Here is a 22,599-nt window from a genome sequence, read left to right on the forward strand (position 1 = left end):
TTTCAGGAAACCCCTCTCTTGCAAAAACATCTTTAAGGAAAAGAATAACAGAGTGAGAAGATACAGTGCTGACAAACTTTACTTCAGGCCACTTGGAGTGGTAGTCCACCAGGACCAAAGCATAACGAGCATTGTAAGGTAACTGTTTAAAGGGGCCAGATATATCAAATCCCACCTTCTGCCAGGGAAAGTTGGGCCAAGATACAGGCTTAAGGGGAGCTGAGGTCAAATGAAGCATTTAGTCACTGTTAACACAGTGCGAACAATCCCTTACTAGCCTATCCACCATTCTATCAACTCCCGGCCACCAAAAACTCTCTCTAATCAGACGTTTCATTGATGACATGCCAATGTGACTCTGATGAGCGAGAAGCAAAATCTTCCCTTGTAAGGATTGGGGCGGGATTAATTTACCAGCTTTGAAAAGTAGACCAGAAAATTCTTCGACTTCAGATGAAACTTGGCAAAAAGGAGCTATATCCGGTGAAACACCCCTACAGGGTGGCCAACCATTCCTTACAAAATCAAGCAGCTGTTGACAAACCACGTCCTTGCCAAGTTCAACAAACCATTCTTCTTCAGACAAAGAAATAAACTCCTTAGAAACACAATCCCCAACAGAAGCAACAACGTCAATGTCATTATCCACCTTGGGAGAATCCTCACAAGGAAACCTCGAAAGAAAATCTGCAGTAACATTACACTTACCGGGAACATACACAATCTCGAAATCATACTCCTGAAGGCGCGAAGACAAACGAGCTATGCGCGCTGTGGAATTCCATCCGCCACCAGGAGACAAAATCCCAACTAAGGGTTTATGATCTGTCCGTAGTACAAATCGATTACCCCACACATAATTCCTGAAGTGTTCGACAGCCCAAATGCAGGCAAGAAGTTCCTTTTCAATAACGGAGTACCTTCTCTCCGTAGGAGACAAAGTCCTTGAGGAAAAGGCAACGCACCACTCATCCTTACCAGATGATTGACTTAACACACTACCAATGCCATAAAGACTAGCATCGACTGTAATAATGCATTTCTTGTTAACACAAAAGGACTTTAAAGTAGGAGCATTAACAATTTCCTCTTTGATTTGCTTAAAAGCTTGTTCCTGCTTCTCAGACCAAATAAAGTTGGCTGAATTCCTTGTTAGTTCCCTAAGGGGCTCCATTTTGCTTGCAAAATTTTGGATAAACTTGCTATAGTATTCGCAAAGCCCTGCAAACGAAAGCAATTTTTCCTTATTGTCTGGGGAAGGAGCCTTAACAATAGCATCAACAAGATTTTTTTTTTCGGTACAACTCCATCACCTGAAAGAGAATGACCTAGATAATCTACTGTCTTGCAAAAAAACTTGCACTTACTAGCTTTGATAGTCAGACCAAACTTCTCCAACCTGGAACAAACTTCCTTAAGATGACTGTCATGCTCAGAGAAATTCTTTGAAAAAACAAGGATATCATCCTGAAAGCATTTGACGTAGACACTCAGATCCTTAAATATATGATACATTGCCCTCTGGAAAACTGAAGCGGCCGACGCCAGGACGAAAGGCATCCTTTTAAATTGAAACAATCCATGGGGAGTGATGAAAGCGGTGAAGTGCTTTGAGTCTTCCGTGAGCTCTATCTGGTGATATGCAGACCTAAGATCTAATGTGGAAAACACACAGGCTCCATCTAACATGCACAACATTTCATTTATGTTCGGTAATGGGTGACAGTCTATGACCAAACATTTGTTTAACACTCTCAGGTCTACACATAACCTAATAGTTTTGTCGGGTTTAATCGCCAAAACAATAGGCGAAACCCATTCAGAGGATTCTACCTCCTCGATGACACCATCTTTGACCATAGTGTCAAGCATGACTCTGAGCTCCTCCCTGACACTAATGGGAACGCCCCTTAACTTTTGTTTAAGAGGAACAGTATTGGGTTTGACTTTAATTTTGTGTGTAAAACCATTCAACATCCCAAGTTTTTCAGAAAAGACATTAGGAAAGGAGTCAGCTATCTCCTTAGACATAGATGCTATGTCATAGTCCCCATCAGATATAGCTAGTACACATACAGGATCTTTCAACCTAGGATTCAAAGAGATTCCCAACTTAGCTTGATCCCTCCAACCTAAGACATTTACACCTTTAGATGCTACATACATCTTAATGATTGCAGAATTATTTTTAACAATAATAGGGACTTCTTTAAAACCTATAAAACTGATTTTGGATGTATCAAAATTATAGGCAACAATGTCTGGTCTACACAAGGAATTTACATCAACCAGATTTCCAAATGACTCCACACAATAATCACGAGTAATTATGGTCCATGGAGAACAGGAGTCCACCATGAGTTCGAGAGTTTTACCTAAAATACTCACTAGACTCTTAGGAGATGGCAAACTATCTGCTAGTGTTATGTCAAATGTGGTTTGAACAGAGACTACAATACCTGATTCTTTAACAGAAGAATCATTACTCTCTATTTCTGCAACATAAGATACATTACTATTAGGACGTCTGGGAGTATTAAAAGAAGGCTTCTTGTAATCGTTAAAAGATTTAACGGAAGTTTTACAATATTTGGAAAAATGTCCTGTACGACTACATTTATTACATTGTCTATTTAAAGCAGGACACTGTGGAAAAGAAGCTATATGATCTGGACTTCCACACCTAAAACAATAAAACTGTTTACCTTTACCATCATATCTATTGGAACTTTGAGTTTTCATTTCTCGCACATTGACTGTGCTAACATCACCAGTGGATGTAGAAGGAGTAGTATGAACAGAAACCTTGTCTAAGGATTTAATCCACTTGTCGGATTGTTCTAAAGCTTTAGCTGTACTTATTGCAGTTTCTAAACTTGGATCCCCTAAAATCCACAATTGCTCTTGTACCTTCTTGCTCTTTACATGCACAACAATTTGATCTCTGATCATTTCGTCAGTTATTAAACCGAAATTGCAATGCAGAGAAAGTGCACGTAAAGCAGTTAAAAATTCATCGAAACATTCATTTTCATCTTGTACTCTGGTATAGAACTTAAACCTATTTAACGCTACACTGGTTACTGGTTTAAATCTTCCTTCTATTCTCTGCACAGCCTCATCATAAACACTTGTATCACCCCCAGATCTCACAGGAGGTAAAGTTCTAAAGACAAGTTGCCCTTCTGACCCAAGGCAATGTAGAAAAATGTTTTTTTTCCTTTCCGCCGACATCCTCTCACCATCCATAGCCTTGAGGTAAGTAAAACATTCTTCTTTCCATCTAGTCCAAGGGATGGGCGGATCTCCTTTAGTTTGTAAACATTTTGAAGGTGGGTCAAATTGCATTTTGGCTAGAGTTGAGTAGAGGTGTAGGTATACACTTTTTTTAAAAAATGCAGTTCTTCAAGAGCAAGAGCAATAGTCTACAACAAAATGAATGAAGCAAGATAAAAAAAAAATATTGTTTTTTAGACCACGAGGTGGTAGTAAGGTAATAGTCAAGTATTGGAAATAGAAAGAGAAATCTTTTTTTTTTTTTAAAACAAAACGTAAGTTTGATCGAAATAATCGAAAATTGAAGAAAACGGAAAAATATTGTCTATTTTACCTTCCGGCGTGTAAATTAATGTAGTGCGATCCAGTAGAAATTGTCATAAACTCCTCGGCGTCTCCGGTAAAACTGTGTATCTTGTTACTATGGATACACAAAATGGCGCTGAGACGTACAACGTGATGACGGCTGAGACGTACAACGTGATGACGACACAGTGCGTGTTGGGGAGGCGTACGTCAGGAGATGCCTCGAGTTTACAGACAGCCTCGCGCACAATTCGTACCAACATTGAAAAAGGCACAAAATTCAATAAAAATGGATTTCAACATCACCAATCCGTGGGAGTAGGTGTACTGGAATCGCCAGAATGCGCGCAACAGACGAAGGTAGAAGCGATGATTTTCACGTGATGCTTGTCGTTTTCTTTTTGCCGTTGGTAACATGAAAAGCCGTGAAAATTTCTAGTAGAAAACTGGTAGGTCGTAAATCTTCGCAATTACGACGTAGTAGAATCAGTCAGTGTTTCCTTTGAATGGAAAGTGAATAAATGGGTAGTTTCAAGTTTTCTTCTTTTCTTCGTCGGGTTCAAAAATAAAATCTTCGAATTTCTGCTCCTGTGCTTCAAGGATAGTGGCAGAAATCGCTAGATTTACCTCGTCGCCAATATAAAAATCCACAGAGGCATAAAGATGAACTAAATGTATGAATTTAATTCTTGAACAGGAGTTGAAGCACAGCACATCAGTTCAGGATACAGATACCATAATACAGTTGGTCTGGAATCTGGAACCCAGGATGCAAGATGCAGGCACGCATCATACATTCCAGGCAGCAGATCCAGACAAGGAAAAGCAAGGGGAAACAGAGCAAGGTAATACAAATGTAAAACAGGATACAACACACCTGTTTGGCAAACTCTAAAACAGACTTAGAAGCCCACTTAATGCAAATCAGTACTGACCATGCTCCTCATTGCAACAATCCATCCCGGATCTTGGTTCTCTCACCCATTTCTACCTGCGGCCCACTGCTCTTTTCATTGGGAAGATTGAGGTTCATACCCTCCTGTATCTCACTGACTAAGCTTCACCCCTGCCTGTAAGCTGGGCCGCCTCTGTTCCTTTCTCTGTATCCTCATTGACCGTTGTTCTTCCTTCACACAGGACCTCTGCAGGGAGCTGCACACCCAGGTTGATGTCATAGATGAAGAGAGGTATGACATGGAGGCGAAAGTCAACAAAAGCATTACAGAGGTACGCCACAGAAACAATGCCCAGCCATCATGCTTCAAGGTGTCCTTATCTGTGTCTTATTCGTAGCCTTCCTCTTCTTCTGCTCACTTCACATATGATCCGCTATGGGTTCTATTTCAACCAAACACACCATAAGGCCTAACTTCCTCTTTCTTACAGATTGAAGACCTGAACCAAAAGATTTTCGACCTTCGGGGCAAGTTTAAGCGCCCAACGCTGAGGAGGGTACGTATCTCAGCCGACGCCATGATGCGCGCGCTCCTCGGAACCAAGCATAAGGCTGCCATGGACCTCCGGGCCAACCTGAAGCAGGTCAAGCAGGTGAAGAAGGACGACGTGGATAAGGTATGTGAGAACCTACCATGATAGTTAAAATTAAGTCTCAATAGGGTGCCAGAAGAGCCAGAAGATAGGAGGCTTTCGGCATATCTGCTTTGTTTCCTGCTAACTCTCCCTTACTGTGATAGAATATTTCTTATTTTAACCCCATAAATATAATGAAGTTTTCATTTCATTCCCTTTCTGCTTGTCAGTAAATAATGTCAAATTTGTTAATGCAATTCCATTATGTTGACAAAAATGGTCATGTTTATAATCAACTCTTTTAACATTTTCTACTTAGCCTTTACTGTGGGGATGTGTAGAAGTTTAATTCCAAATTCTAATGTGCTACATTTAGGATTCAGATTGAAATGGAAGCGCAACATTTTCAAGCCATTTAATTTTTTTTTTAATGCAGGTAAATATGTTTCTTTAGTTCAGCAGATATACAATATATGTTGAGCAGAAAGAACATTTCCAGCTAAAATCTCTGTGCATTCGGATTCTACTGAGTCATTCCACAGTTCCATAGCGTGGGTGAACGGCAAAGAAATTGAGGAAGTACATCCATCCAGGGGAAAAACGCTGCAAAATTCTTTCATGAAAATGAAACTGGGGTAGTACTGTAGTACTGCTCACCTAAAATATGCCACTTTTAAATTTTCATTTAAGTAGGAAAAGGCATTTTTTTGCATGATCACCTCCATTTTTGGGGACTGATGCTGCTGGTTTTTTTTTTAGGCCTGGGTAAAATTTTAATTTGCTGGTGCAATTGGCATAATTTTAGTAATTATGCATAACAAAATGTATGCAACATGACAGTGATTACACCATTATGCCACATAACTTTTGAATGCGAGTGACATTTCAGGCAGAATTATTACCTGAGTAGACCATTTAGGTAATTTTTAAGTGTAAAACTACAAATCAGAATGTGATCAGCAGTGTTTTGAACATGACTGGAAGTACCTTTAATGTAGGCAGTCAACAAACATTTCACGTAGATTTTTACCCGAGCAAAATATTTGAGTAATTGTTTTGAGAAAAACTACAGATCTGCATACGAGTACTAGTGTTTTTGTACACAAGCAACCAGAAATCAACCGGAAAATCCATTTTTAGTTTTTTTTTTTTACCCAAATGGACCTTACAGGTAATTTGTCAAGTGTGAGATGCATTTTGTGCAATTATGCGTACTTTGGCATACTGTTGCATAATTACACTACAGCAAGTTATGCATGTTTCCCACACCCCTAGTTTATCAGACTCTTTGCATTTGGGAATCTTTAACCTGGTCCTAGTGCATGTGCTCTGACCGCTAAAACATGTCAAAATTGGTTATACTGCTAATTTGCATATTTCGTTTACCTCTAAGTACATAGTATATGTAACAAATTGTACCCAGGGACTACAAGTTAAATGTCACTGGTGGACTGAAGCACCTATCGTGCCACCACTACAGTGACAATGTGAAGTATGGAACCAAGCGTACCACTGTAGCCTGGCTGTGGGAGTTTTAAAATTGCGATTTGACCTGTCAAAATAAACCCTTTTGATGGGTCAATACATTCCTTTTAAATGTTAAAAAGTCACCTCTATATAGGTGTTATAAGCCCTAATGCATGATGCATGTTATTTTAAAGTCAGACATATAGAAATGCAATGTTACACATTTCATTACAATGTACAAGCCCCAAAAGGTATTTGCACTGTAGCAAGGCTGGCTGTTCCACAGAAAACCATTGGATTACCTTATTGCACGTCATAATGCTAATCTCAGTTAGGAAACACCTAAAATATATTTCAGAGACTCTTTTGAATAGTTATTTTAAATCCTACGTAATTGTAAAATTGAATTTGTGTTAACTTTAAATAAATGAGACTTTTAGCAAGTTACTTTTCCCTGCCTAAAGCCTCTAGAGTCCCATTTGCATGAGCTCAAACTATTTCACAGGAGCTGAATAGCTTCCTTGATGAGTTGTGAATTTGCTCCCAGAGCTGAAACAAACAGCTTGGAGGTAGGGAGGTGTTGTTGTTCCCTTGACAGGAAGGCCTGTGGTTTGGGCCCAGGAATTTTACTAACTTCAAAGGGACCTCTCCTGTCACAGGAGGATATATCCTGGGCCAGCCCCTTTTTTTGGTCTCCTAGTAAGGCGAGCATCACTGCCAGCAAAATGGGAGTTTCCTGCAGAACTGGTTTATAATGATAAAGGAAAAGGGGACTGCTCATTATCATGACCACACCTCTGGGTGGGTACGTAGACTCTGTCATGTTGGATTTAGGTAGAGTGTGATTGTTTACTGTAAGGCAAACATGAGCTGCTGCAAAGGTTAATAGGGTTACCCATTTTCTCTATTCGTAATGGAGGGGCCAGGAGTATTCCCCATGCACAAGTTAGTGTCAGACGTAAATGTGACACCCCTAGGTACCTTCTTCAGGACACTACTGGATCTGTAGAAGACAGGAAAAAGACTGCACCTGTTGTTGAGACCTGTGAAGAGATCTGATGGGCTGGACCTACTCCCACTTGTATCAAGGAAGAAGAACTGGAGTCCAAAGGTCAATTGGCTGACCTCCCGTTAAGTGACAGGGCTACAAAAGCTGTAAGAAGCTTGTTTTCCTAAAGAGCCAAGCTGACCAGTTCCAATATGACCTGCCCTGAACCCTGGTGGTCACTTCTGCAGGAGTCAGTTTTGAATCCCAAGTGCTGTTTCTGAGGTTCTGGAACCCTGTGCTGTGTCAAAGTGTGCTTCTCCTAACATTCTGAAATAACTGGGACTTTAAAACGTTTTTGTCTTCAAAATCCTTCGAAGGACCGGCACAAACCTTCCAGGTTAATCCAATGATGGTGTGTTGCAAATGGGCCAAAAATGTGAGTTGCTCCTGCTCTGAGCTTTTCTGCAGCACAAAGACATTTGATTTCAATGGGCTGTTGTTGAGAGTGTGTTCAGCCTCCTGGAGCCCTGTTTGGCTGCAACTTGCAGCCTTGCCCTGCTGGAAGAGTCTGAGCTCCAAAAAACGTACTAAGGGGCTCATTAGGATAGTGGATTTTCCGCATCCTCTGGGCCGGCGGAAACCACCGCCGGGCCGGAGGATGCGGAAAATCCGCTGCGGACCCACCAAAGGCCCACCGCCACAGTAGGATGGCTGGTGGGTCCTGGTTTCAGTCCGCTGCTTTTCCGCCGCGGTTGGCTTACAACCGCAGCGGAAAAGCTCTAATATGGTGCCGGTGTCTCTCAGACACCGCCAGCCATATTAGGATGGGGTTTAAAAAATGCTTTTCCGCAGCGGGTTTTCCGCCGTGGAAAAGCATGTGGAACTTCACTGCAGGGGCCCGTTGCGGGCCCCCTGGGTGAAGGGGGGTGGGGGTGCACATGGGGGGGACCTATGGTACCCCTCTGCATACAAATGCAATGTATGCATTTTTACCATTGAGGCGGGAGCAGCTTGAAGCCGCACCCGCCGCAATGGTAAAAATAGAGGATGTGACCACCAGGGTGTCGGTCACAACCTAATTTCACAGGAGGGAACTCCGCAGGCCATGCGGAGGTTCCCTCCTTCTCTGGTCCGCGATCCTAATGGGCCCCTAAGTTTGTATGTAGATATCTTCACTGGGGTAAGCACCAAAACTATTCTGTCAATTTGTGACCTTATTCGGACTTTTAATTTCTCCCGCTCTTACTTGTCCTCCCAAAAGTAAGCAGCTTCACTGGGACCTTGTCTTTTGGCTATTCTGCCTCGTGGATCCCTTTTCGTCCACAGCCTGCTGCCTTGCCCTGCTGAGGATTTTTGACTTCCATTTCAGGGACTAAGTCATAAGGTAAAACTTCTGACCGGGCTGAAGCTGGCTTCTCTATCTGAGATGGCTTTAAATGGCACGTAATGAACATATTGCAGGGGTGACCCAATTAACCCATAGGCTTTTGGGTATCGAACAAAGTAAACAAAAAAAGTAAAGCCTACGGAATTGTAATACATCTAGTTAATTGTAAGAATGGATACCATTAATTATCCTTTCTTGGATTAATCATTCTAAAAAAAAATTGATTGATTGACATTTTCAGATACAGAGATACTCCCACTGGATTGCCAAAACTAAACAAATACAAAGATTTATCAAATATGTGGTTCAGCTATTTCTTAAATTTTGGTCTCTCACATTACACATAACTATACAAAATTCATATATACAAACACAAAGAAATATTTCTCCTTTACACATATATACAATTTTTTAGAACCAAACTCAAGATTCTTTTGCCCCACTTATTTTATACAAGGATGTCAATGCATAATTGATCCACATAACATTCCTGGATAACTATTGGTATCCGTTCTTACAATTAACTAGATGTATTACAATTCCGTAGGCTTTACTTTTTTTGTTTACTTTAAATGGCACGTCAAGCATGACGAGATGACCACTATTGGAGCTTAATGCTTTTTGATGCTAGTTTCAATAAATATTATGACCATTCATGTCTCCAGTTCCCTTATTGGACTTTTGCCTCTCTGGTATCATTTTTTCATAAAAATATTCTCTATTTCTATAAGTTGGAGGGGGGGTTTTATTGTGTTGTGTTTTCAATTTTTTAAATGGTTTGGTACTTCTAAATGCTTTACACATTTTCTTAAGTTAAGCCTGTCTGCTCTGTTCAATAGCTACCAGGGATTGAGCTCTTGTTAAAGTACTGTAATCTGCCGGCACGGCTAAACTGTGATGTAATAGGTTTAGCCTGAAGCGTGTCATTAAAAATCTGTCTTGGGCATTGTGGATAAAAGACAAGCAAGGCTCAATACCCAGACAAGATTTGGTCAAAGGGTGTGCTTTCACAGAGGGTTTGATCAGCTCCCTGTCTTCCCTACGGGAGGCCACCTGCTTCTGGAACTCCACCTTAACTTGAGCCTAACAATTTTGTGGGATAGTTAAAATAATCTGCGCAGCCCATGTCCGTTAGGGTTCCCTCACATTCTTCAGCCATGGAATGTCCCTGCCCAAGACACGAGCAATGCAATCCATTATGATCTGCTTGCTTAATGCGGCCTCAGGGTTTGTCCAAATTTTGATCCAGCATAAAATGGGTTTTAATTCCAAGCTGTCTCTGATGTAACTGACACCCAACTCCTCATGAATAATATGAGACGATGTACTTTGCGGGACTTTCAACAGCCGCCGCAAATATTTGTTCTCCTCAATTTGGAGATATTGCGAATCAATAAAACTTATACCTCACTACCATAAAGTGTTTTAGCACAGCACATCGACTTGTACAATCTCAGGATTTGTTCCGGTGACCAACGGCCCAACCTACGCGCAAAATTCATAATTGTACCAGAGCAGCTAACGAAAGTGCGACACTTCTCTTCTATCAGGGCTTTAAAACTAAGACGCGTGTCAAATAGTATCCCTAGATATGAGAACGTCTGCACCTTTTCCAGGCAGTGGGAGCCAATCGTATAATTGTATTTTATTTTTGAAGTTTTCCCCACCTCCATAATATATGTTTTTGAAAGGTTAGCAGACAAATCTAAGCTCTCCATGAAATGAACAAAGCCATCTATCAGGCATTGTAGCCCTCGAGGGGTCCGCGTGAGAAGCACTGCGTCGTCCGTGTAAAGCAGGACGGGGATCCCTCTCGTTCCTATCCTTGGAGAATCCACCCCAAGACCACATAGCGCCTGCTCCAGGCCTTTTATATACAGAGTAAATAAGAAAGGGGCCAGGATGCAGCCCTGTCTTACCCCTCTAGAGCGGAGAAAGGGAGCAGTAGTGCTCCCTTCCTCATTATATCTTACTTGGGTGAAAGGGTTCCGGTGTAAAGCTCTTAAAATGTTTACTAGACCAGGATCCATGAAAAAAGCCCCCATGAGTTCCCACAATTTCCTGCAGTTCACCCGATCAAATGCTGCCTTCAGGTCCATAAAAGCCAAGTACACAGTTTCTTGACTAGCAATAGTGTACTTGGCTACCAATATATATAAATGAAGGCATTGGTCGGTAGATGATTGTCCTGACCTGAACCCATACTGCGTGTCAGTGATTATATGGTGATACCCGCCCAATCCAATAGTCAGTTGAGGATAACCCTGCCTAAAACTTTCACTGTCATGTCAATAAGAAAAATGGGACGGTAACACAGTGGACTATCCTTATTTCTCTATTTAAAAATGGGGACAATTGTAGCTGTGGACCAGGATGCAGGCATCCCCGATTCCACTGCTGCGTTAATGACCCTGGTCAATATGGGTGCCCCGAGTTCTACCTAGCTCAGGAAAAGGTCAGGCGGGACCCCATCAGGCCCTGGAGCCTTATTCCTTGACAGACCCTCAATTCCCGCCTTTATCTCGCACAGAGAAAATATTATCTTGGCCACAGTCTCGCCCCCTTCTTCAACTTCTGGCGGATCTTCTGACCTACCATGGTTGTAGAGGAGCTTAAAGTGCCCATACCAAGATAGATTCTGGCAGGATATGATTTGCTACCTTTGGTTTATTGGCATCTGCAAGCAAGGTTCATTTTAACCTTCCAAAAGGCGGTCGAGTTCTTAGACTTGACCGCTTCCCTCAAATCCTCCCAGGCCTGCTGCTGCAAGGCGGTTTAAAGTCATTTTACAGCCTGTTTATAGAGGACCCTACATGTGGACATCCTTGTCTTGTCCTTTGGGACAGATTTTAGTGCTGACTTCAACACCTTAAGGGCAAAGGAGCTGTGACAGTCAAACCCCCTATGGTCCTCCTTTCCCTTTTTGTTAGATTTACTCCTGAGTAGACCATCGATATACTGGGTGACACCCTCAAAGGCTTTGACCAGTTCTGCCCCTTTCACTGTTGGGTTTAGGCACTTCCAAACATGCAGTTCTTTGTCCGCCAGTTAGGCTCTATAGAAGGCTTCGTCTGTCTTATTGTGGTCTGACCCGCTAAAATGGCATTATAAAAATTAATAAAAATTAACTTATAACCCTTATTACAGAATCTAATCCCCTGCATAAAATCTGAGTCCGAGCCAAATTGTCCCACCTCCCCTGTAGCCTCAAGTCCACGTATGTGATCAGGCCTCCCCTTGCACTTCCGCAGCTACCTTACGTGCTGGTACAAAATACATTTTGTAGCCTTCTAGAGAGAACGCACTACTATCGGTCTCCCATGTTTCCTGGAGGCAGATAACCTGGATTTTTTTTATATAGGCTAGCCATTCGTTATTAGCTATTTTCGATGAGAGTCCAGCTATATTCCATGAGATTATCTCAATGTTGCCCTGTCTAAGGACATCTGGGCTATCCAATATCGGGCAAATATTAGGGCTAAAAGATACATTGACTACTTGGGTGAGCCCTTCGACAGCAGGCCCACTAGTGTCTCCCGGTAAAGAAGGAGAGATAAACTCCTTAGCCTTTGACATGAATGACCCTCCCAGGCCTGCATTAAAAGACAAGCACTCCATCTGTGGCCATCCCTAATTGGCGTACTCCTATTGAGTCAATCTATGTCATCTAGGGCTGAAACATTAATGAAAGGGGCATACCGGTTAATTAGCAGGACCGTGGGACCCCATCGGGCGAATCCTACTAGATGTCTCCTCTGATTGTTGTGGTTATTTGCGCCCATCCTATCCCTATAAAAGAAGCCCAGAGGGAGCATTCTGATACTCAATCTGCCCTCCTCCTGAAAAGACCCCTTTCACTGAGTGAGGAGGTCATGTTTCAACCCCGGAAACCTTAGATTTAAGATCACGGTGTCTCCAGGAAAGCTCTTCCTACAGCATCCAATCCAGGACACCCTTCTCGCCATTGATATGTGCCTATAGTTTGAGATGTTAAAATCTAAATTTCTGTTCAACCAGTGGGCCGCCTTATTAATGAGCATTCGCAGAGTTTCTTCACTATTTCCACTAATGCCGGAACCCCTGTCAAGACTACTGTGTAATGCCGGCGGTAGATCTGTAACCGGCAAGCCCACAGAACACCTAGCGAAGTCACTTGCGGTAGGCGCAATTTCATGTGGTGTGGGTGCTCTGCCCTCTATATTTATCGGGCCTGAGTTAGAGCTCGGGTTTTGTACTGTGGTTCCCCCCCTCATATATCTATTATCTCCCACAGACGCTCTTAATCTCGGGGCATTTCCAACAATGGACCCTACCAATTGGTGTTTCTCTACACCCTCCTTTGTTCCCTCCAACTGTTCACATTCGGGCACCCCACCATTTTTTCTCTCTAGGGGAATTACAACCCTCTGGGATATGGGACCATCTGATGCCCCCAAGCTGTTAGCTAGGTGCCCTGTAACCACATCTGTCTGGATGCTATTCTGTGCGGTCAGCTGGGACAATTTCCCTTCTATCAATTTAATTTTCTCGTGTATGGGCCCTGGTGGGTGGATAACATTGTTTCCAACCTAGACCACAGTTCCATGTCCGTCCCCCGCAACTTTATCGCCTCTCCGCAATTTGGGAAATGTTGGCTGTCTGTGGGACCTTCTGTGTCTTTGGACCTAGTCATTTTTGGTGCACCCTTCTGCTTTGGTTTACCATTAGCAATATGACGCCCCACCCCCGAGTTCGCTTTACTGGGGCCATAGAACCAGCTAATGGGATGACAACGCTGGGTGTGATGCTTTTGTCTAGTAGAGCCCTTTTGGATTGGGCAACCACCTCCCCACCTTCCCTTGGGGTGATTTCGCCGCTGGATGGCGCTGTGGCCTGTGCAGGGTCTTCCTCAGCCCGACCTGCTCCGTGTGCTGGTACAGTGTTCAGTTCGAAGCCCTCCTCCCTCTCTCCCACATCAATCTCTGGCGTGCTCAAATCATCAGGTGATGACTCAATGGTTTGAGTTGATGGCCCCGCTCACGCTGGTGATAGAGCAGCAGGAATTAAACCATTTACAGTATGACCACTTTTTTGATTTATCTTGGCCTACTGGAATACCAACATTGGGTGACTTAATTGCAGTTATACTACCTATAGAAGACCGCTTTTGCAATACAATTGAGTCCAATGAGAGTCTCTTCTCTGCCAACTGTATTTCATGAACTAATAAGGACTCTGCCCTCAATAAAAAGGCATCAAGGGCCCCCTTTACACTCCCCCAGCAGAGAATCCTTTGCCTTCTGCTTACTCATTCTGACAAATAACAGGTTTGGATGGCCTAATAGATAAGTGACAGTCCAGTACCTTAACAGAAACTGGATAAGTTCTGTCCCAAGACCCTCTGTATTTTCCCAGGCCTAAAGTGTCCGAACTGGCCTTTTGACCACCTCCAAGCAACTGTTAATAATAAGAAAGACAGCAGTTAGACACCATTCACCTCTTCTTCCAGAAGTTAGCCGTGCAACGGGGCAGTCTTTCAAGATTCTGATGGTAATGATCTTAATGGGGTGGCTCAGCCCGGCCTCTTCCGGACCCTGACGGGCGCGGACGGGCACGCCCATGACCCGGGCGTCGCCCGGGCAGCGCCCGGGCACACCCGCGCGTGTCCCATGCTGCTGGAGCACTCAATCGTTTTTGAAGCACCTCCTGGCACTTAGCTCTGACTCTGTGTTTGGCGCCAGTAGTGGATGCTGGGATATGTAGACCCCGTCCTTGTTGGTGGCAGCAAGAAGATCGTTGCAGTCCCCCTGGGACTGTTCAGGCAGGTAAAACCAACAGGGCAGCAAAAATGAGCAACCTTCCACTTGGACAGTAAGAGTTTGAGCGACTTTATTACTTGTGGTGGACTGCCGTTCACCCCAACAAATAATACAGTTGTTCACAATTTCCATGCAGTAATTGTGCAGGGTATTGTCTAACCAAAAAAACATGTTTCTGCAAGTTTGTGTGTAAATTTGATGAGGCAATTTTGCCAATATTTTTTATTTTATCAAGTATATGATTTACTTCCAAATAGAAATATTAATTGTATTATGTAACATTACTCCTACACATGTTTATTTTATGGATTCTTGTGGTTGCAGTTCCATTATTGAGATATAGAATTTGACAGTCTCAAAGCATATACTTAACAAACCACAAATTGCAGGAACTTGAAGAGTTTCATCTTAGAAAGCGATGTTTTTACTTTCTGAAACTGGAAAAAGTAGTTGATGAAACAGAAAGACACGTGGAAGCCTTTCCACAAAGTGCATTGCATCACAAAAAGACACAACCAGCCCCCATCCTTTGCTTATGGAATGAAGTAATTTGTATTAAACCCTAGGAACCAGAATCTAAGTAGTGCAGATGGAGGAATGGAATGCAGCTGATGGAAACTATTGGAAAGTGACTATGTTGCTGAATCTGTAATCCACAAGGTTTTAAAGAGAACTATCTGGTTGCAGATAACCAGTTTAGACTGTAGGCAAAGGTGATACCCAATCAGATTTCACTGCACCATTAGATAAGGCTGGCAGTGACATCCTGACTCAGGTTCAGATTCCGTATCAAAAGAAGACACTGGACTAAAGGGAATTTTCAAGAAGAATATCAAGCCAATAATGAAAAATAGCTGCAGTTTGGTAGCTAGCGGTGAGATTGTGGAGATTTTCTTTAGTACTCTCAGATAAAAGAAGTAATGATGAGACTGTACTGACCAGGGCAGAGTTTGATAGAGCCTCATCAGTTTTGAAGCACAGGTTATTTTCTTCTTCACTTTGCATTGCCTATGTCGTACAGCATAAAAATGGTGCTCATGGGAAGATATTCCTGTTCTTGTCTGTGTTACTCAGCTAATAGTTGCTGTTTGGATAATAGTCCTCTATATGCTCTGGAAAGTGGGTGCAGTCATACCCTGTACGTTTTCTCACAAAGACTTCTTTTCCTCCAGAGAGTTCAATAGTCAGAGTCCACTGAAGGTATTCCAGCTTTTCACATTTTTGTTTTTCATCAGAAATATGGTCCAAAATGTGCCCTTTTTCATAGAAGGTGACTATTGTCCCCCCAGTTCAAGCTGTGCGGTTACTGGTGGTGGTGGTGGTGGTAGCAACAAGTTGTAGTCCAGGGAGACCATGTGCACTTGCAAACTGGTGGCATGTTCACTCTCTCCTGTTGACCATGGAGTTTTGAGCTGTCATTTGAGATTCTTTTTTGTTTTTTTTGTTTAACACTTTTTATTGCCATTTTTAACACTTTGCATTACAACAATAAATCAATGACACTGTACATAAAGAGTAATCACTCTAGCATACCGACTGTTGATGAAACAGCAATAACAGTATGTGTTTGATGTGATATGCATGAGGGATTAAAGAGGTCCGTATCGGTAGGTCACCAGAATGGAGGAGTGACCGTGTAATCAGCGTGGTGGTATGTGGATCATTGATGATCTGTGCATGGTGTAATGCATCAGTGGGCTCAACAAAATGAGAACAAAATAACTCAAAGGGAAGGGGATAACCACCCGTGACCTAAAGCCGCAAGGTACTATATCAGGTGTTTATTTGCTTGTAGTATGTGTTAATCAACCATGTTGTGCCTAGATGAGTAGAGATTGAGGGACACTGCCCCAACTAAGTCAACGCCGCAGTGACAGCAATTTGTTGTCTTAGAGCTGCTTAGACTTCCGACTTGTCTTGTACATCCACAGTGGGTGCGGCTAGCTTCTGTAGATCATTCACAATAGTCCCCCAACAACTAGCTAGGGGAAACTTGTGAAGTCCCAGCAGGTCTTCCCTTTGCAGGGCCACTCCCTCTGTCCTGGCCCAGTTGAGCAATGAGCAGCCCCAGGCCAGCGCGTGGGGTGCTACCGAAGCCCTCCATCTCTTAGTGATCAGGCGTTTTGCTGTGACTAGGCCCAGGTCTAAGAATCGTGAGGTGACCCTGTCGCTCTTGCTCCTTCCAAAGAGGTGCCAAATATACACCTCCCATTGAAAAGGGATGATGTGCTCGGTGCAGCCGGCTAAAGTGGTCGCTATGTTGGCCCAGTACTCCACCAGGGCAGGGCAATGCCAAAGCATGTACAGTAGGTCTGCATTGGGGAAACAGCATCTGGGGCAGTCTGAGTCAGTGCGGTGGAAATACTTATTTATCTGGGGAGGGGTGGGGTATGCTCGGTGCAGATTAAAGTGTTGTATCTGCCAAAAGCGCTGGTTGCAAGAGACGCATGTCGGGCCTTCCAGCACCGCCATCCATTCAGTGTCCGAAAGGGCACACCCTAGGGCATCCTTCCAATGTTATTTTAGAGGGGCCAGTGGGATCGCCGTATGCTGACGGACGGACAATGCGAATCAATGTATCAATGGCACCATTCCCGCATTATATGTTAGTGCTGAATCAAATGGTGTTTGGGAGGCTCTGTCATTAAGTTACCCCACCAAGGCAATTTTGCCAATCATAATCAGTTTTTAAGTTTTTGACTACAATTTTGAGAATAAAACAGAGACAACATTTTTGACATCTTAAATCTCTGTGATTGATAGACCTGTCTGCCTTAGGTTGGGCATCCCCTAAACGTTTTGATTTACTCCTTAATTTTTGCAGATCTCGTTTTTGTTGGTTTTTCGACTCTGTGTACTTTATCACTGCTGACCAGTGCTAAAGTGCATGTACTGACTCCTTAAAACATGGTAACCTTGACTTACACCCAATTGGCACATGTAACTTACTTGTCAGACCCTATTAAAGTGGTACTACATGTTCCCAGGGCCTATATTAAATTCTAGTGGGCCTGCAGCACTTATTGTGCCACTTATTGCACCACCAACCTAAGTAGCCTTTTGAACATGTCTCAGGCCTGCCATTACAGCTTGTGTGTGCCATGTTAAACTACCATTGTAATCGAGCAAAATAACCCTTTTTCCAGGCCTAAACCTTCCTTTTTAATACATGTAAGTGAACCATAGGACAGGGTGCAGTGCATTAAATAAGTTAAACATGTACTTTTAACGTTTACATGTCCTGGTATTGAAAAACTCTTAAATTCGTTTTTTACTTCTCCCATAGAATAACATTAAGTTACCTAATTATATTTAATACGTGACAACTTCAATTAGGAGTAAGAAGAAATAATAAGGTTGGTGACTTAACAATTGTAATTTAAAACCCTCTTTCATAATGAAGGTGGATTTTAAGTTACAATCCAGAAAGTGCCTCTTGTAGAAAGTTGGCATTTTCTTGTCCCGACCTTTTAGTGTCTGCAGCCTGTATCCTGGGTCACATGACTAGGTGTATTTGCAGTTGGTCTATGCTCCCAGACAGTGAGACAAAACGGGAATAGGTTTTGGTAGGATGGGCAATCTCTGACTTGATGGGGGAAGGAGCTGTCACCTACCACACTTCCACACCACAAACGCTCGGCCCCATCACAATCACAAAGGGTTTCACACTAATATTTTGTGCCCCCCAGACAAGCTGGGGCCAGGGCAGGGAGGCAAGAAATTCCCAACACCTTTGGGGGTTGAAACTTCCAGAATGTTCTCTTACTTCAAAGCTGGCACCAAGTATTGGACCCTCAGCCCAATTCTTCAATACACCTCTAGATCTGTGTAATTCTCAGAAGGTCTGCTGTGCTTCTTTCTGCAAGAAGGATTGCAACTCTGCTGCCCTGCTGCCTGACTGAGAAACACTGGACCTGCATCTTGAACTCAGGATACCAGAGGGACTCCAAGGGCTAGCTGGCCTTCTGATCAGAGACTTAGGGACAGAAAAGGCTCTGACCACCTTTAACTATTGCACCTGGACTCTGCCTGAGTCTTGCCCCCAAGTGGTGTCACCCTAGTCTTGGACCCTTGGATGTGGGCCTAAAGGTGCTCTGCAAGCCCAGCTATGGTATCTTGGGCAGAACCAACACAATGAGATGCATCCCCTCACAACTCCACATTGGAACCGCCAGTGCATGATGCATGCCCAATGCAGGACCGCGCAGTTCTTCAGAACCATCATGGCGCAACACCTCCTTTACGCAGGACCTTGCAGCACAGCCCGCAACTCCTCAGAACCCCTGCTTTACAATGCAGCCTCAACAAAGGACCTCACATTGCAGCCCCACAGATCCCAGAATAGCTGCTGTGCATTGCATCCTCAATGCAGGGTCTTGCACTGCAGCCCACATTTCATGTTGTTATGTTATGTTATCAGATTTGTATAGCGCACAGTTCCCCCAACAAAGGGGCGTCCCAGCGCTATTGCTGCAGAACTGCTAGGAGGACCATGTAGCAAGCACCCAGGTCACTCAGGAGGGGAAGAGGTAGGTTTTAATAGCTTTAATGAATTGGGCATAATTACTGACGCTCCTGATGCCCATGGGGAGGGAGTTCCAGAGCTTCGCAGCTAAGGCACGAAAGGAGTGCCCTCCTGCTCGGACCTTTCTTGTTTTCGCTACAACAGCCAAGTGTGGATCTCTTGAGCGTAGGCACGTAGTGGGAACATAGGGCGTAAGGAGATGCATCGAAATGTCTGGGGTCTGCAGATTAAAAATGTTATGAGCTATACAAAGAGTTTTAAACTGGATGGGTTTTGCCACTGGCAACCAGTGCAGTCTATGAATAGCACGGTTTGTGCGGCATCTACTCGGGAGGTGAAGTCGCATCCGAGCAGCTGCATTTTGCACCCTTTGAAGGTAGAGGATCTTCTCAGCTTTGACTGCAGCTCCGCGACACATCCTCAATGCGGGATCTTATAACATTCCACAACTAGCATTGAAGGTACTTTGTTCGGTGGGCCTGAATTGATCGCTGTATCTGGCCTGCGTTCCATCGCTGTCAGTCTGGAACGTGTGACCCTGTCCCAGTTCAGCATGGCCAGATAACCACAGTTGGCGCTTTGCATTTCTAAGTACTGTTTTTACTTGAATCTTTAAAATTGCACATCTCCGGTTCTGCTAATTGGATTTTTGATCTGTTGGTCTCAAATAATTTATTACATTTTACTGTAGTTTTCTAAATTAGTGTATGATTTTAAATGTATTGTGTTTCACTTTTCTACTGTTTTACGTGCTGCATCAATACTTTACACACTGCTTATATGTTAAACCTGGCTGCTTTGTGCCAAACTACAAGAGGGCTAAGCCCAGGTTTGCTTGATACTTCACCCTGACAGGAATTGTTGTTGCTGTTTGAGTAGGTTTCATCCCCTGACCTAGTAACCCAGTTTCCTACAGTAATTAAGAGAACACTCTATCACCTGATATACAAAATATGTACATTTTAGATTTTCACATTCTGATTTACAGTGTCGAGATTAGCTGAATGTCCACCAACACTGTGACTTTTCCCACTGTTGGAAATGTAAGATTAGCGTTTGGAAAGGGGTCTGACAAATGCAGTAGCCCTGCAAAGTGCGGACAACAGCTAAAATATCTAGGATTCCATGTAGTGTGTGAGTAGCTGACCACCCTCGAGCATTGCTCAGGGTTCATGTGCCTGCTGCAAAGAATGTGTACCATGCAGACCACAGAACTGTATTTAATGTGCATAGCTCATTGAGTTACAGCTTTTGTCACAGATCTTTTAGTTACTTGCAGTTCACAACTTACAATCGTAATCTAGCACAGTGAGCTTTGAACTGCCATCAAATCAAATTGTTGCATGCAAACTGCATGGTACGCGTTTGAAATGTATGTTTTTTCCTGGTCTTTCATTGATTTAATGTTACTAAATTGGATTTCTTTGGGTAGAAATGCATTCTTATTAGTAAATCCAACCCCAACCACTGTGTTATGTTTTGATTCCAGGGCATTCTCTAGGGCGTTGCCCTGGTGCTGCCCATCTGGTGCTGCCCTCAAGAGAGGGAGCTGAGGGGATGGGCATGTTTAGAAAAAACATGATTTAAAAAAACACCTGCTGCAGAGTTTCTTGTGTGTCCAGCAGTTTTGAGGCAACAATAAAAATGTCAAGATAGTTCTGGTGATTAATGTTCTGCCTAGAAAGTGGGCGGAGTCGTATCTAGTGGCACTTTCCACTCATAATAAAGTAGCGCAGAGGGTTAATATGCCCTCTGCAAATAACGTACCACACAAATCCCCGAACTGTATTTTGTGTGGCTCCCTCAGTAGGTTACTGCTGTTGTCACCGAGATCCTTCTGTTACTCATGGTTCATATGTTACAACCCTAATATGGCACAGGGAGCTATGAACTGGCTTCAAAGAAGTGACTGCAATCTGCATGATATAGGTTAGAATGTTATCTTTTCCCCTAGTCATTCAATACCCTAATGTTTCTAAAAAGGGTTCATTTGGGTAGAAATACGTTCTTATTAGTAAAGCCAACCACTGTAATACATTTTAAATCCTGTGTTCGTGCTTATACAGACCAAACAAGTTTAAAATATACTGTCGGTGACATGTGACTCCTACACCTTGTAATCCTCATTGTCTGATGTGACATTTCCTATAGACTGATTTACACACATGATTCATTGGCTTTGACTAATGTGAGTGTGATGTAAAGTGCTTTGAGCTATAAAACAAATGAAAAGCATGTGAAAGAGGGGCAATGGGGAGATGAGGGGCACGTGGGGAGCGTGGTAGTATGGGAATTGTGGAGAAGGAGGTTTATGGGGGTGGGCACCAACAAAGATTGCTGCGCAGGGAGCCACCATCGCTAAATCGTAAATGTATGCTTCTTCAGACCAAGCACTCCTAAAAAATGCTTACCAGTATGGATGACATGTAAATCCTGCACCTCGTGTTTCCTTTCAGCTTATGTAACATTTTCTATACATTGATTACACAATGACTCCTTGGCTCTGTATGTGTGTGTGATGTAAAGTGCTCCGGCACCCTGTACTGGTATGAGTGGTACTACAAATCAAATTAAATACATGTGAGTGAGGGGCTATGGAGAGATGAGAGACACTGTTGCAGGGTGATAGTGATCGAATGATGGAATGGCCGCAACAAAGATTGATGTATCTTAGTGTAATGTAAGGTCGTAATTTGCTATTCTTTAAAAAGCAAATACTATTGAAAATATAATGAAAAATGTGTTGTAGAGCGCACCATTTTTCCATTTTTTTAATATTTTCCTCGTAGGGTCAGGCTCACTCGCTGTCACTATGGACCGTATGGGGAATGGTCTGACAAAATTGGCCAGGGCTGCTTGGGGTTCCCAGTCTGGCCCTCGTGGAGGATGTTCAGCTCACTTTCAAAGATATAGTCTAATTTACCATTTTCAATTCTGCCCTACAGGAGATCCGAGAGGTAGGGGACTGGAGGAAAAATATTGATGCCCTGAGTGGGATGGAGGGGCGGAAGAAGAAGTTTGAAACATCCGGAGCCGTGCAAGGCTAAAGCTGTCCTACACACGGTGAGTACCACAAGCCAGGGGTGCCGTGGGGGCGAGACAACATCCCATAACGCACTCTCTTACTCCACTCGAGGCCACATCCAGAAGCCTTCAGTGACCAGGAGAGCTTTAAGCCTAGAGACAGGATAGGGCACTGTGTCCCCTAAAGCAGGGTCTCTCGAGTTACGACCTTAAGGCTGTGCTCTCTCTTAAGGACTCCTTTGCTCAGTTCATGACCTGACTGTAAATCTCGTTCTAGCCCCATTCTCTTACCCCAGTG

The 22,599-nt window shown here is 43.3% G+C and overlaps 1 protein-coding gene across 1 annotated transcript in view; it reads left to right on the forward strand.

Annotated features, from left to right (window-relative positions):
* TNNI3 (troponin I3, cardiac type) overlaps positions 1-22,343 on the forward strand; it is a 46,551-nt gene extending 24,208 nt beyond the window's left edge. Inside the window, exons 5-7 of the mRNA XM_086928686.1 lie at positions 4,720-4,809; positions 4,969-5,154; positions 22,223-22,343. Coding sequence (XP_086784812.1) covers positions 4,720-4,809; positions 4,969-5,154; positions 22,223-22,324 — 378 coding nt within the window. The 3' untranslated portion in view covers positions 22,325-22,343. The remainder of the gene's footprint in view (positions 1-4,719; positions 4,810-4,968; positions 5,155-22,222) is intronic.
* Positions 22,344-22,599: the final 256 nt, after the last annotated feature.

Source organism: Lissotriton vulgaris, chromosome 7 (genome assembly GCF_964263255.1).
Source record: "Lissotriton vulgaris chromosome 7, aLisVul1.2, whole genome shotgun sequence".
NCBI classification, from domain to species: domain Eukaryota; kingdom Metazoa; phylum Chordata; class Amphibia; order Caudata; family Salamandridae; genus Lissotriton; species Lissotriton vulgaris.